Genomic DNA, 15,429 nt, shown 5'->3' on the forward strand with positions numbered 1-15,429 from the left:
GCTTTTTCGGCAGATTTGGAAGCCATCGAGTATTTTTTGTTGCTGGTTGTTTTTCATCACTTTCCACAACAATCGTAAGATGTTTGTAAGAAACCTACCCTTACACATCTCGTCTAAGTTGTAGCTACCTATTACACCAAATGTTTGTGTATTTCTTTTGCTAAACTGCGCCCTTTGTCCTGATCGTCAAGAAAAAACACAGATTTACATTTACCGACGTGCATTGGACACGAAAGCACACACATCTATAACCAACCCTGCACACAAAAGGCTAAACAGCTGTCAGGATGAAAACCAACCAATAACATTCCAGAAAAGTGCCTGAAGCAAAGTTGGTTTTTTTTTCTTGGATGGTGGGGTGGGGGACTGGGAAGCTGCCTCCGACCTGTCAAGTGAAATGGTTTTAATCTTGGAGATAGCGTCGGTAGCATCTGTCATGTAAATGCAAAACATGCAAGAAAAAGAAAAGCCAACAAAAATTGGATGATTTCTAGACAGCAGAGATGTAGGCATATGACGCTGGCAAAGACTGACTGGCGTTGCCATCAAGAATGATTATAAAAGCTGATGTCTCTCTTTCCTCCGCATTCTGACGTTCTTCTAATGAAACTCGCAAAGGAGGGAAAAACCGAGTAAAGAAAACACGAAAAGAAAATAAACACAATCAGATGTCTACGTTTTGGTCACTTGCACCTGCCAGTCGAAACAGCAGACTGCACTACACAAAACAATTTATCACCAACGTTTGGAATGAAGCACAGAAAAAAAGTATTGGGGCTGAAGCCAAAAAAGCAAAACATTTTGTCTTCCTTTTTTACACGAGTAACCCACTCAAAAAAAAAAAAAAAAAACCTGCAAAGGAAAGTGTTGTTCTAATTACTATCAGGAGCCTTAGCTCTTAACCTTTGACATCATATTTCTGCTAAATTCTTTTTGAGTTTACGGAGTTGCTTAGCATTTTTGGAAGAAACGTTGGTCGCCGTTTCGCTGCAATCAATCAAACATCCTTTTAAAAAAATCCAAAAAAACCTGAAGCGCAGTCTTCCAGATAAATGAATGATTACGCACCGATACTCTTTCCCAAAGCTTTTACAAACTGAATAAACGACTTGTACATGGTATCTTTCCATTTGTCATCATCTGAAATCTACCCTCGTCATCACGAAGAAAGTTACTCTCGTCGGGTTGAAAGGTCAGCCACGCCACAAACAAGTCAAAACTGTAATACGAAACAACATGGGGAGGAAGACAAATGGAGGAACTTTGTCGTCTTTAGAATGATGTCTGTTAAGATTTTCCACCCTCCCTCATCCTAAATGACTGATTTATGAGTTTTCTCTGCAAGATTATCTTCTAGAATGACTGTCCACTTACAGTATTTTTAAAAATTATGACTGCTCTCTAAAATGTTCTACGATGGTTGCTAAGAGTATTTTTTTAAGGGTTACTGCCGCCATGAGTATCTTTTAGAAAAGAATCTTCTCTGAAAGTTTCTTTTAGAAGGTCTTCTTTCTAAGAATATCTTCTGGAATGATTACTGCTGTCTCAGTCTCTTATTCAATTACTGGAAGTATTTTACAGAATGACTCTCTAAAATACTCTTCAGGATGGTAACTGTTTGAGCAATACTTTCAGCCTCCATTTCATTTTTTTCCATACACTCCAGAAACAGTTTTAGCACGAGACCTGTTGGACCAGATCATTGCAGATGACTGCTTTGCTCGACACATTTATGAAGAGCCTGTCCAAAGGGAAATATTAAAAAAAGAAGTCCGCTACAGGTCCAGTGTTCTGGAGACTAATTTTTTATGTAAATGTTGTAGTGTTGAGATGTCATCTTAATAACAGTGTGGAGCTACTTTTAGTCAGTTAATGACATTTCATCATAATACATCTTCGAGAGAGGGAGCAGCAGTAGCGGATGAGAAAACTACTTTCATCCTGTAGGCAAGATCTGGGGCCGTAGTCATGAAGCGAACGTAGGACGCAGTAGAAACTCAAGGAAAAGTGTTTTGTTTCCGAAGTTATAAGGCAAAGTCCAGACCCACGTGACACTACTTCATGTGATTTTATCCAAGGATACCTTTGCTACTACTTTATAACCACGGTTCTTGGGGTAAAATAACATTTGCGGGGGTCTGGACACAGCTTCATAATTTTGTGGAAACAAGACTCCTGTCTTGAGTTTCCCATGTTGCCCCAGGTAAAAGAGACAGCAGCATGGACACGCCCCTTAATCGAACACGTGACCACGCCACGTGACTTACGATCGCGCAACACGCACATTTGCCTCATTAGGGGGTTGGCGCAGCGAAAGAGAATTATTTGTGTGTCTGGCCTGATCCCCATTTCCCCTTATCTGGGAAAGGTGAGGGCGCTGGTAGATGGTCAAATTAGTAGCACCTACAACATTATTTGTCTACCAGTCCGCTGGCTTGTTGATTATCGCTTGTCGTAAACAACACGTCTGGCAGATCTTAACAAGGCCTACGAGCAGCCATCCTCCGTCTAACATCCTCATCCCTTTTCCATTCATCCCGCCGCAAAAGACACCATACCTTCCGTAGTCACCCCCTCCATCATTCAGGTGCATCCACTTTCTCACCATCTCAGCATCGAGATGAACCCGGGCACCAACACCTCTCAGGAAGCCAATCAATAAATTGTTAGGTCGGGTGAGCCACCCTACCTGGCGTAATGCACCTGTCTTCCAGCTTGTAAATCCTTCCCCTCCAACACACATCATAACATCCTCTCAAGATGCCGCTAACCCATTCTTCACTCCATCCTCCCTCGGGTGGCCAGCCTGCTGGACTGGTGTCAGGTGAATGGTCTGCGAGGGTCAAAGGCTGTGATGATGCTATGTGGAACGTGTGTGTGTGTATGTTCCACTTTGATAAATTCCTCCGCTGAAAGGTGGTTTTATTTCCCCAGAATTTCTCCTCGCCCCTCTCTCCCCTCACCATTCGTTGTTACTAGCAACAGTGTTTCTGAATTTGTTTCCAGCACTGCTTTTTGTTTGTTGTTCAAGTGAATTGTGCTCACTGCCAAGTGGTGAAATGTGATATAAATAAATAAAATGTGTTTGTTTGTGTGTGTGTGCCCGTTTGCAGCTATGTCCCGATGGCCTACAACCGCCTGCGAGGAACATAATAAGTAAAATCCAAACATCTGTCTGGTCGAGAAGAGAGACTGTGCCCTTTGAGCTGACGACAAACTGAACGTTGGGTTCCATTTTTATCCACTTTACCTGTCCCGATATGGCTTCTCTGATTTCTCTGATATATATTTACTGATGTCTGGGACTCGACAGAAACTTCCGGTAATTTTATCTAGGCTCATAATCCCACCATCCCCTGCGATCTATATTTAGCATATCTAATTAAAACCCCATAAAATTTAATTCTGGATTTAATATTTTTATAAGTGTAAGCTCATTTTGATAATTTGAAATTAATTTCTTAATTACTGATTAAACCGTAATTATTTTATAAGCGAACTGAATCATCCAACGTTTTCTAATGATTAAGCCAAATTTCACCAGATACAGTAAAAGTTTTGTTGATGTCGCTATCTCTGTGGCAGTAGTTTTAGTCGACGTGCCGCTGTTGGTGTCGTATAACCATCGAGTGCTTTGTTAATGTCAGTATTTGTGATCGTAACATGAAATTATCTTGATCTCTCTTGATGTCTCTAGTAATTTCAGTACTTAACCATTCTTGATTTTATCAATGTCAGTTTCGAGTAATTTCCTAATACACTCGATCTTAACTCCGTTCACGTCCATTTCTCGTAATATTTAAGTAAAACCGATCCTGACTGTTTGCACCAATTTCTGGTACTATTTGACTAAAACCAACCCTGACTGACAACAGCAATTTCTAGCAATCCAGACGTAAAGCTGATCCAGACTGCATCTCAATTTGCCCTAATGTGTACACCAGGTCCAATAAACCTTTACAGACACCAGTTGTTGGTAATTCGTCCGAAACAGAAATGGCCGGATACGGACGTAAAACCACAATCTAAAACATTACCAACCATACAAAACAAACTCCAGAGGGGAGTCAGACAGGTTCCGACATCATAGGAGGAACAACTACTATCTTTCGTCGTCTGCTCTGCAAAAATCGCACATTACAGACCCGTGCCTGGTTTCCATGGCTACTAAAAGATGTACCACCGAGGTGACAGACTCAGCTGCCTCAGCTTTTGAGAAATGTGTTTAAACGCGTGCGCGAATATTCTTGCATTTTGGATCGCTTGTGAACTGAATATTACAAAAGAAAAAGAAACTCTGAATGAAAACTTTGTTACAATAACACGTGGAATAAAAATTATCCACACCTATAACAGAATCAAAACATTCAAATACAAAATAGAGAAAGAAGAGGGGGGAGCTTAAGAGAGAGGGAGATGTTCACTCCACCATCATGCCAGCCAGAACCCTTGCAAGTTCTTACACCAGACTTTGTAAGTAAAAAAATATTATCTATAGCAGAAGAGGCTGAGGCTTATGGCCATAGAGTTAATCTGAGGACTGCTGCCAAAGGATACGGTGGATGCCGTTTATCATCTTCATTTACAGGCCGGATGCACGGAGAAATCAAACCCCACACTGTATCCCCTGGCATCTACAAATCTTACAAAAACATCGCTGGCCGGCGAGGAAGCTCTCCTCAGCACAGTCTCCTTGTCTTGCACGATCCCCCTCCGCCCTGGAGATGAGGCTAAAATTAAACATGTCAGGAAGGGACTGAAATTAAACTTGTCGGCGCAGGAGTGCCATCCAGAAGGTGTGGCGACATGATTAGCAGAGTACAACTGCTGTGAATAATGGAACCTTTGGCTGCTGGCGTCCCCGCAACACCTGCACGATCCTCGGCATCTGGACCATCACCGGGCTTATCTCCAATGAAAAACCTCGTGCACCGGCGTGCCACATTCCTTGTATCGATATATGGGGGCCTCGAAGCCATGATTCATGGAGACAGACGATCGTCGAGTCGATGTATGATACAGGAAGTCCAAGACATCAGGAAGGGGGAATAAAGGGAGGTAAGAAGCGAGATGAACTCTCTTCGTCGGGAGTTGGCAGACCTTCTGTAACGATTAGTCTGGCAATGCTGTTTAGGTTTTGAAAAAAGGTAATATTTCATGCCATTGTCGTGAATAAACAGAGTGATGTCGACTTAAAAAAAGAAATTACATTGTTTTCTCCATCCTTCCTCCAATCTAGCTCAATCAATAGTGCGCGAATGACAGAAGATGGTTGGCGGAGAAAAAAAACAAACAAAGAACAGACTTTCTCAGGCCTGCAATTAATTTACAGCCAACCTTTGAATTCTGAACATGGCTATCACCATGAAAGCTTGGACAGGACAAATTAATAAAACAATTCAAAAGACAAATACGCTGAGCTGATGTATCACTTGTCACTGGGCTGCGAGAACTTCGTCGATGTCAATGAACAAGTTTCGCTACAAAAGCATGTATAAATCCAGACAGTTAACCTAACCTCAACTCGTGGTGCTACCTTCTCGTGAAACACGTGTCATCAGGCAGCCAATCAGATTTTACACCCCAACCATTTGAATTGTTTTAAGTGTCAAGCGGTTAGATGATACGATTCAAACGGCATGGACATTTTGGAAAATCAGAATCCTACTGACATTTGGCAAAGACCGGATGTAACATCAATGTAAATGAGATGTGAACCCAAGGGAAGCAACTTACGGCACTGTGGGATGTCGCACAGCTCCTTCTGAACGCTGTCGCTGGTGGTGTAGCACCAGGGGCCACTCATGGTGTTGCCAGGGTTACGGCAGTAGTTGTGACCTCCCGCTGGAACAAACGAACATGTCATGACAACAACGACTTTGCTTCAGAAACTATTCAGCTTTAGCAAATATTGTCCAGGGGACGCCATTCGGTTTTAGCAAATATTGTCTAGGGGACGCTACTCGGCTTTAGGTAATAATGTCCAGGGGACGTTACTTTGTATTTAATGACCAGCGAAGAAGGGGCACAATCTAATATAATGAAGGCTGCAGGCTACTGCGAATTTTTAGCACAGATTCGCAATGGACTGAGTTCGAAACAGGCTTCAGAGATGCTACCCGACATTTTTGATAGTCAAACAACTTCAAGACCAACCAGTCCTCCCACCCACAGCAATGCTCTGAATGTTATTGTAAACATTTTGCTACTTAACCACTACGAAAACATTATATATACAATGGCGAACAAGACCTAGGCAAGCATGTCTGGTCAACCGCCTAAAAGGTTTCATTTGAAACTCAAATGCTCTTACCAACAGTGTCAACAATTATAAATATTGATGTTACTACACTTGTGATCTCAGTTTGTCACGAACTTCCCACGTGCAATCAAAATGTCGAATTCCACATCTCCCGTTTGATGCGAACGTGTTAATGCAAACTTAACCAGTTTATTTTTCCTGCTTTTACATTTGTCTCCCTCCCCTCCCCACAAATGCCAGCGAATATGCATGATGTACAGGCGCCATTCTCACAGACACAAAAGTTTATGGCAAAAGTTGGCCAAAGCCAGGTGGGGGAAAGTCCTACCAAGTTCCGGAAACTTCGAAGACTTGAAAGAATGGGCATGGGGGGTGTCTGAGCTCCACTGTTGGCATTTGAGGCCGGACTTGGTCTGGCTGACTCGACCCGTGTACTTGGCTCCTGTCCCGTTGTAACATTCTTGCCCTGCACAGACAGTAAACAGACTTATTGGCTGAGTTCTTGTTGACTTTGTCACCCTTCTGCTACTAAATACTTAAAGTCGTCTAAAGGCGTAACATCATGGCCACTCACTTCTACTATTACTAAATATTTGAAGGTGTCCCACCTGTGGGCGAAGAAACACCAAGAGGACCACTTACACTTGGAGCTGTCACTCCAGAAACAAGAGAAAGACATGTGACATACAGGTAATAGTGAGAATGTTTTGAAGGTTTGGTATGGAATACTGGATTGAAAATATTTAACGTTAAAAGGAAGAAAATGTCAAAGCTGATAAAAATAAAACAAGAGAGTGACTGATTAAGAGGAAGGCTTGGGAGAGAGTAAAAGAACGAAAAAGAATAAACAAAAAGAAATGTTTAGGTATGGGTCAACTAATGTTTTCTTAGATAAGTTCTCAGCCTGCGATTGATGTTATTTCTGTGTTTTTCAAGCTTGTAGAGAAATATTTTCGGTCTGAGGAAAAAGGGCCATCTCCAAATACCAGTTGCCACATCAGACTTAGTTCCTAAGCCGGAGGAGGATACGAGCGCCGAAAAACCCAAAACTTTTCTCATGAACGACTGTTTGTGGAACAACACAAAGAAAACCCGATGTGTTCATGTAAAATATTAACATGTCCGCCTTCGTTTAAGCTGCATGTTGATAGACTTATGTCGTACATTTTCAATCTTTGTAATGGCAAAGGCTCTTACCAATCATTTCTCTCTCTTTCTTATCACAAGCAGCAATGAAGCAGCCAATGGGATTCAACTGTTGGTTGTCAGGAGTAAACGTCCCCTAAGTGGGCTACAAATGGAAGATAATTTATTATTTACGAACGAGAATATCAAGCGAGGAAGGGGGAGGTAAGGCTGGGAAGATGGGGTGGATGGGGAAGGGAGACAAATCGCTGGCGGTACCCGCAGCAGACGCAAAGAGCTCGACAAAGTCTTCTGGCAATGGCTGCATACGTGTACGTACACCCAGCCTCGGGGCAACCGTTTTTCATAGCCTTGCCACTAAAACAAATTGCTCTCTGTCGTGGGAGGATTGGTTTTATCAACGGAACCACAATTTGAAAGGAACACACAAAAATGCCTTTTTCGGTCGCGCAGTTAATCCTTCTATTATGGCCCGTGGGCAGCCCGGGGCCTCGCCAGCAATTACAAAATGATGCCTGGCCCAAAAACAAAAAAATTAAGCAGAAGCCAAACTGTAGTCTGGCAAAAGAGATCACCCGAAATCACGTGACGGACGAGAGTAAAATGATGGTATCACTCGAGATTTGTGACATGCGCTCCTTTCTGACAATGTAAACATCTGCGGGTCGTATTTATGTCCGACTAACCAGTTCCACGTAAATATACATCAGATTGTTGCCTGCGTTTTGACAGTCCTACCTTCGCAATGTGCCTCCTTTTGTAAACTGTTTAAGCCTGCTCCCTGCAGCCCGCCACATTTTAGTGCTTTGCGTTTTTCCCTGACCCCCCTTCCCGGGTCCTCGTTCTGCAGGCAGTTTTATGTCAGGTTGTAAAACCGGAACTTCGTATACACTAGTATTTCATGGTACCATACGTCCACCACGACTAACCATTAAGTTTCACCTCCTCAAACCCAACAATGATTCTTTAAAAAATTGCACTAAGCTAACCCATGATTTCCTTTAAAAAATTCTGAATAAGCATCATCAACTTTTAAAAAAAGTTGGAGACTTTTTATGACGGGGTAAAAATATCACAAATGTCATCTTACGGTTGCCCTCCGTCCCTCCCACGAGGATGAGGAGACACAATTATAGGTGAAGTGAGGACGCAAACCTGTTTTACTGGAGCAGGCTGAACGATGTGTACGAGTGGTATCTAGAAATAACAAATGCACATTGGCCGATTTCTTGCAACGAATCCCTTCCCAGAAAATACAGGCCAGGTCGTCCATCTTGCCAGAAAGCCAGTCTAGTGAAAACTTGAAGGAAAGCGAAATGAAGGGCCAATCGAGAAGTCAACATCTGTGGAAACCTGACATTCACTGGATACAATGTGGAGCAAGAACAAGACTAGGCTCTTGCGGGAGAAAGAGAAGGCGAGTTAAAGCAAGTAGGAGAAAAGGAGAAAAGAACAATGAAAGTCTACCATTAGTAATGTGGACACTACTGTACAAAGCAATTCTGCTCCAGGAATTGAATTCCTCTTCTCTGTCCTTGCCACCAAGGGGCGATGAACCAAAGCCTTTCTGCGTCAACCGACATCGTTATCTACGTCATCGCCAGCAACGCCGGTTCACGCTGGCTCAGGAGACCTTTTATGAGTACGTGGCAACGCTAGCAGCTGCATAAAGTTTTGTGATTAGATGGTGAGCATAGTAGCCACCAGCTGCGGGGCCCACGTATTAGTCGTCTGGATGTCTGCGAGAGCAGCGCCATCTTGCAGGCAAAAAGATCGGCCGCGAGATGCTTCTGTCAGGCTCCGCTTCTCCCCCTTTATCACGTTGTTGCACTCCGTGAAGGAGGCCCGGTGGAGAAAATAACTTACCCCTCGCTTGCCACTCGTGTAAATAAATAATAAAGACATAAATCACAGAAGTGGTAACCAGAATGTGTGGGTGCGTGCGCATGCATGAGGTTAGGTAGTATGTACGGAGGTAATGCATGTTCATAGAATGCACGAATGCATGTACAAAAGGTGAGTACATGTTTTATGAAAGAACAACAATCTATCATGGCCAAGATGATCATACATTCGCATAGCCTGGAAATTTAGTCTGGAACAAATAAGAAATATACGTATAGCAATGCAAGAGGCAACAATAAGTTTTTTAAAAACTGTGTACGGCGGACTGAACGTCCCTCCAGACTCTTTGTCAAATTCTTGGTTGCTGTTTTTATTTGTCATCAAAATGTTCATAAACATTTCGGCATTACAAATAAATGCAACTAACAGGGTGACAGAAGTACAGCGGTGTGTAGCGCATGCGTGTTTGTACATACGCGCATGCGTAGTAGCGGACGAACTCCGGCAGAATAAAACTCACTCTCATTGACTCGCTCCGAGTTTGGGACGTCGATGCGCACGCAGTTCTTGCCCTCAGGGGAGTCAGGTTCGTCCAGCGTGTCACACTTGGGCAGCAGACTGTCACCTGAAACAAAAAGACATTCTTTATAACTCGCCCCTAGCAGCTTCAAAACGTCGGAAGTCGTTGGACATCAGTGGGCATGCGTAGAGAATGTCTACGATAAGCTAAAATCGGACATTCGTCCTCCATCACTTTCTCCCAGTCTGTAACAAATTTCGGAGTTCTTTTCGACACATCATTGTATTTAGAGAATTATGTCAACTCAATTTGCAAATCCGTTTTTCTCTCACTGCGCAGGACCAACCGCATCAGACATCTCTCTGTTGCCTCCACCAAGCTGCTTATGTCGGCATTTGTGTTGTCCAGGCTCGACTACTGTAGCTCTCTGTTCATAGATCTTTCTGGCCGCCTGCTTGACAAGTTCCAGAGAACTCATAACACTGTTGCCCGCATTGTATTCCGGAAGTGGACGGCCGACCATGTCACACCTCTTGTAGCAATCTTCATTGGCTGCCAGTTGGGGTTCGCATCCAATTAAAGCTCGCCATGCTTTGATCTCATGTTGTTCATGGCCTTGCCACAATCTGTCTGAGCTTGTATTGCCATACCAGCCTTGCAGGTCAGTTTTCTCGGCCTCACCAGATTTTTTTTTCTGTTCCACCTTTGAGACTGGAAACCTTTGGTCTTCGCTCTTTCCCTTCTCCGGCCCCAGTGTTTAGAGTGGCCTGCCCCCGTCTCTCTACACAGGGGAGTCGGTACATGCCTTCTGATCTTGCGAAAATAATTACCGTAACTAGTTGTCTTTTCTCCCCCACTACTATCTCTGCGTTCCTTCGTGTTCTTGTACTGCTAACCGATGAGTAATCGTTGATGTTGTAGTTGTTTCAACGACTACATCACACGGCCTCTGTCCCCACTGCCCCTAGGGCTCTTGTCACGTGCATCGAGCTCGCCTCGTGTGGGGAAATGCGCTGTACAAACCTATTATTATTTTTTCTTAAATCGAAAATGAGTCTGGAACAAAATGAACATCAGATATAGTGTAATGAACATTAACAGAAAAAATAGTCGATAACAAGTCCGTGCAAAAAATTTCCGTGAAAAAAGTCAATAATGATTTCTAGAGCAAGATTAACACCGAATACGAATAGAAAAAAAAAAAGAGAGAGAATGGTGGCGACCATAATTTTCACCCAAGTTTGTATTTTAGATTCCATAGTCGGTGCTCATAAGGGTAGGGAACACGCTTCACGTGTGGAGATAATAGTAATAATGATAGTAAAAATAATAAAATGGAATCTAGCGCATCTCCCTATTCAACATGCGGCTCCATGCGCTTGACAAAAGAAAGGTAAACAGCACACAACACAAACACACACACGAATGCAGACCAAAGGTCATCAAACAGAGACATATCAACAGACATCAACGCAAGACAAAAAAGATCAAGCATCGGGAAAAAAAAATCAACAAAACCTGTCTGCTGAAATATGTTTCCCTCAGAGACATAATGTTCGACTATCATGATACGAAATTTATTATCCTGTCTGTTTTGCTGTCGTCCCGTGTTCTAGTGAAGATAAGAGGCTAAAAACTGTGGTTGCGCAGATGAAGTGGGTGGCAGGATGCTCTTGTAGCACGCTCACCACATTTTATGTTTGGTGTTTATTTTAGGGATAAAAAGTTCTTGCTGTTTGCAAAAAAAAAAAAAAAAACTTTAGAAAAACCGTTGTCTTTGATTTGGGGAAACGGAATAGTATCACGTACGTGGCTAGACCTGTTTTCTGGCTCCATCTGTAAATAAAAACTGGGAAAAAAATTGGGTATGAGGGAATACAATTTAGATACGTATGTTCTCTGATGTATTTTTTGCCATTGTCTGTTAAATTCTCAAAATTAGTCTGTTTCCTATTCTACACGAAAGATGTCAGAGGTAGCAGGGTGGAGGCGGAGTCTACTAACCAATAAGTTTGTGTCGTTTGGCCAGGATGTACTCTGTCTTGCACACGTCGCTCTCCAGGATCTGACACTCGTCCTTACAGATGCGCCGAGGCTTGGGTTTGTCCCCCGAGTCGTCACACAGGGGAAAGGCATGGAAGCAGAGGGAGGGAATGCCGTACTCTTGGCAGCGGGACGACAGGTGGTTGGAGGAGGCGATCACAGCGAATGCAGCTGAAGACAAAATGAAAACACTAGTAATTAATATTAAATGCGACAAATGGAACACAATGAAATATAATGATAATTTTTGCTTATATAATAAATTCAACTCGCTTTTCAAATCACAAATTCAATCGATTTGCAGGATAAAAAAAAAAAAAGAAAGACCGAAGTGAATGACATACTCTACTCTAGGAAGTCGGTAAATTCAATCCATCCACACTTATGTGTAATGGAGAAGAACAAATTCAATCGATTTGCAGAATGAGAAAAAAAGGAGTCAAAGCGCATTTAAGGTAAACGCAAACATTAAGATCCATCAGCCTCATCCACATCAAAACATCCACAACACAGAAACAAAAATAAAGGAATGATCGATCACCATCAGCCTGTAAGGCAAGGGACATAACTATTTTATTCGTGTTCCAGAGAGAGAGAGAGGAGGACAGCAATGGCTCAGGCAGTGAGCTCGGTGGTTAGTGTTGTCAGACGAGTGCGCATCTTGGGTGTGGGATGGACTTCCGGTACGCGACTGTAGGACATGATCTGGTGTTTCCCGCCACCAACACTCAGTAGAAAAACATCCACGGGGATGAAGCTCTACAATAATTCTACCAAATAAGTGGAAGCGCCTTAAAGGTTGTCGGTTTTTTTTCCAAAGTATGTTTATCTTTGCTTAACTCTTCAAGAAGAGCTAGCGGCGATGCTCAGTAGGAGCCATGACTATTTTCAGCGACTGGGTTAATGAAATCGTTAAAGTAAGAGCAGGTGAAACAAATTATTTTTCCCCCAGTCTCACACATTTATACTTCCTATGATTTCACGAAAGGTAAATCCTGAAAGTACCCCTGAGCCAGGTTGCATGAGTGTTCGTATCTTCCTACCCGATAATAAAACTACAAAAAAATTGAGACCCTGAACGGGTGCCACAACTATTTTTATGAAAGAAACACATATAAAAACTCTCGAACAACCTAGCTCACGGCAGCTGTACCCTCGGGGTAGCTTCTCCGTATCTGACTAACCGCAGCGACACCGCGCGTGCGCCGCTGTAAAGGGAGAGCATCTTCCGCATGCGTGGTTAGGAAACGTGCGCGCGTTGTGGAGTGCGCCGTTGACAGGCAACAAATCAATTAGAGCCTTTAGCTGCCAGGAAGATTGTGTGATTTGTTAGAAGAATCACGTGTAATTGTATTGGCCAATGAAGTTGCAGACGTCGCAGAGACAACGTCCCCTCGCTGCGTTCTGGCATCGGTGTCAAGACTGGCGCCAGTCCTCGGAGGGCAAGGGTGACAAATGAACCATTTCCTCCCCCCTGGGGTAGCGGGTGGTTGTCTATCTCTCTTTCCCTCCTCTCTCTATCCTTGTGTGTGTGAGTTAATCACAAGACAAGAAGGAGACATAAATTCTTCCGTTTTTCAGCTGAAAGACATCCGACTTTTGGGTAAACAACGAAGGAAAAAAAAAATATAGACACAAATTCTTGTAGTCATAAATAACGGAAAAATATTGGATGTTAATCGCTGCATTCTGCGTTCTTTGATTGTTCGACTGCCACGTGTAGTTACAGTGATGGTTCAGTCGAGGACTCAGTGTTTTCTCTGACGAGTCTACCTTACCTCCCACCCGACTTAGGAGAGCGGAAGGAATCAAACCAAAGTCAGAATACTGTTGAAGAAGCACCTACAACAGGTAGGATCTTCGAACACGATCACTTTGCGAAGAAACTAAAATTTCAGTATGTTTGTGAGCTTATATCTGTGCGTCATCCATGAATGAAACAGAAAGTTACTTGTGGGGGGAGACACTGACAATAAACTACATGAGCCGACAGCACCCGGTAGCCCAGGGATCCCTCAACAACAGTGTACTAGCATGTCTGAGCTCGGGTAGGCACCAGGGGATCTGACAGGTTACTCTCACGAACCTACGATGGAAAGAATTGAAAGACCAGCATGGTGCCCATCACACAGGAGATCGTCTGTTCTCCATCAGAAATGTCACTTTTAATTTCAAGGAAGCTAGAAGTGAGACTGATTATATAAACCGAAAAAATCCTCCAAAAATAGCCACAATCTTCAGAGGCTGGGTGCAGGGAGGTTGTAGCTGAATGCTAACTAAACTGCTGTAGTTCTTAAACAGCTTAGCTAAGATCGACTTAGCGCTCGTGCACCCGCCCACAGACCATCCATGTCTTAGCGGTGACTGAAAAAAAATATTCTGAAAGAGTCGACAGTAATTACACGCCTTCGATAAGGGGATCTGAATGAATAATTTAATCGACTGTCCGCGCTAGTCCACCTTTCAGTTCTCCAGTAATAGAGATCGAGCCAAGGGGAGGAACATGCTTTAGGAAAAATAGTTTTGTTGCTTGAAAAAAAAAAAAAGAGGCTTAGGTATAAGTACAAGCATTACACCCTTGCAAGACTGATCAGAGGATAGGGTGGTGAAATGTCGTCTGCTGTTTAAAATGAGGAAGATTATGTTTGTTGTTTACTCTATTCACAGCTGAATGTTACCGTCGTTGGACGACTGGGTCTCTATGTCTTCGTTGATATTTTATTTCTTGTCTCTGTCATAACGGATTTTGATGTCGGTTGTGAAAAAAATACTTTTTCCACATTCATGAATTTTCTTTCTGTGGTGTTATGATTTTTCTACACATGCTTTTTCTTTGTCCGTTGGGCATGATGTTTCGTGCATACGTTTTCCACAATTTTTCTTCGCGCCAGTCATCATGATTTTTTTGTTGTTTTCATTGTGTTATTTATGAATTTTTTGTGGGTTTGTTCAATATTTTATTTTTTGCGCTTGTCGATCAGGATTGTTTGCATCTGTTGGCCTGGATTTTTGTATCCATTGTGGAGGATTTTTGTGTTTGTTTACACGGCGTCGCAGAGAGGCGTGGCCCATGATGCAACTGTTTGCGCCGTTGTGCCAGTTTTATTGGACAGGTCTGAATGAGGTCTGACACGTCATTAGTTCTCGTTTTCCAACCCTCGCCTCACTAGTCTATTATTCTCCCAGCTCTGCAGGGTGGAGTGGAGGGGTCTAACATGACCTTTGCCTACCTCCCCCACTCCACACGTCTACATGTTCTTGCAAGCACTTCTATGACGTCACTGGCGCCAGTTTCCGCCATACGACATCTGACCTCACGACCTTTAATGGAACGCAGACTAAGACTCTCGCCTCTGATTGAGCTCATCTCACGCTGTCAACAGCCGCCTTTCTTCAATTTGTCTTTGAGCTTTGTGAGTTTTCTCCATTATTTTTTTCTCTCTTTCACACAAACACACATGCAACCGCGTAGAATGACAGACAGAGAGGAGGTAGAGAAAGAATCACTCTTCATCAAGTGGTAGCCGTTTTCTCGCTGCAACTTCCGCTCAAACTTTCTTCTCATCCATTCTAAATCCTTTCCCTCTTTTAATTAATCCCACCTGGATTTATT

General features: G+C 43.0%; 1 protein-coding gene across 2 annotated transcripts in view; it reads right to left on the minus strand.

Annotated features, from left to right (window-relative positions):
* Positions 1-15,429, minus strand: part of LOC112556266 (inactive tyrosine-protein kinase transmembrane receptor ROR1-like) — a 232,331-nt gene that overhangs the window by 13,327 nt on the left and 203,575 nt on the right. For both annotated transcript variants that reach the window (XM_025225105.1, XM_025225106.1), the window contains 4 exons: positions 11,778-11,987; positions 9,774-9,878; positions 6,591-6,728; positions 5,737-5,844 (listed from right to left, as the gene is read on the minus strand). In XM_025225105.1, the coding sequence (XP_025080890.1) occupies positions 5,737-5,844; positions 6,591-6,728; positions 9,774-9,878; positions 11,778-11,987 (561 nt within the window). The remainder of the gene's footprint in view (positions 1-5,736; positions 5,845-6,590; positions 6,729-9,773; positions 9,879-11,777; positions 11,988-15,429) is intronic.

The sequence above is a fragment of the Pomacea canaliculata genome, linkage group LG2 (genome assembly GCF_003073045.1).
Source record: "Pomacea canaliculata isolate SZHN2017 linkage group LG2, ASM307304v1, whole genome shotgun sequence".
Classification (NCBI taxonomy): domain Eukaryota; kingdom Metazoa; phylum Mollusca; class Gastropoda; order Architaenioglossa; family Ampullariidae; genus Pomacea; species Pomacea canaliculata.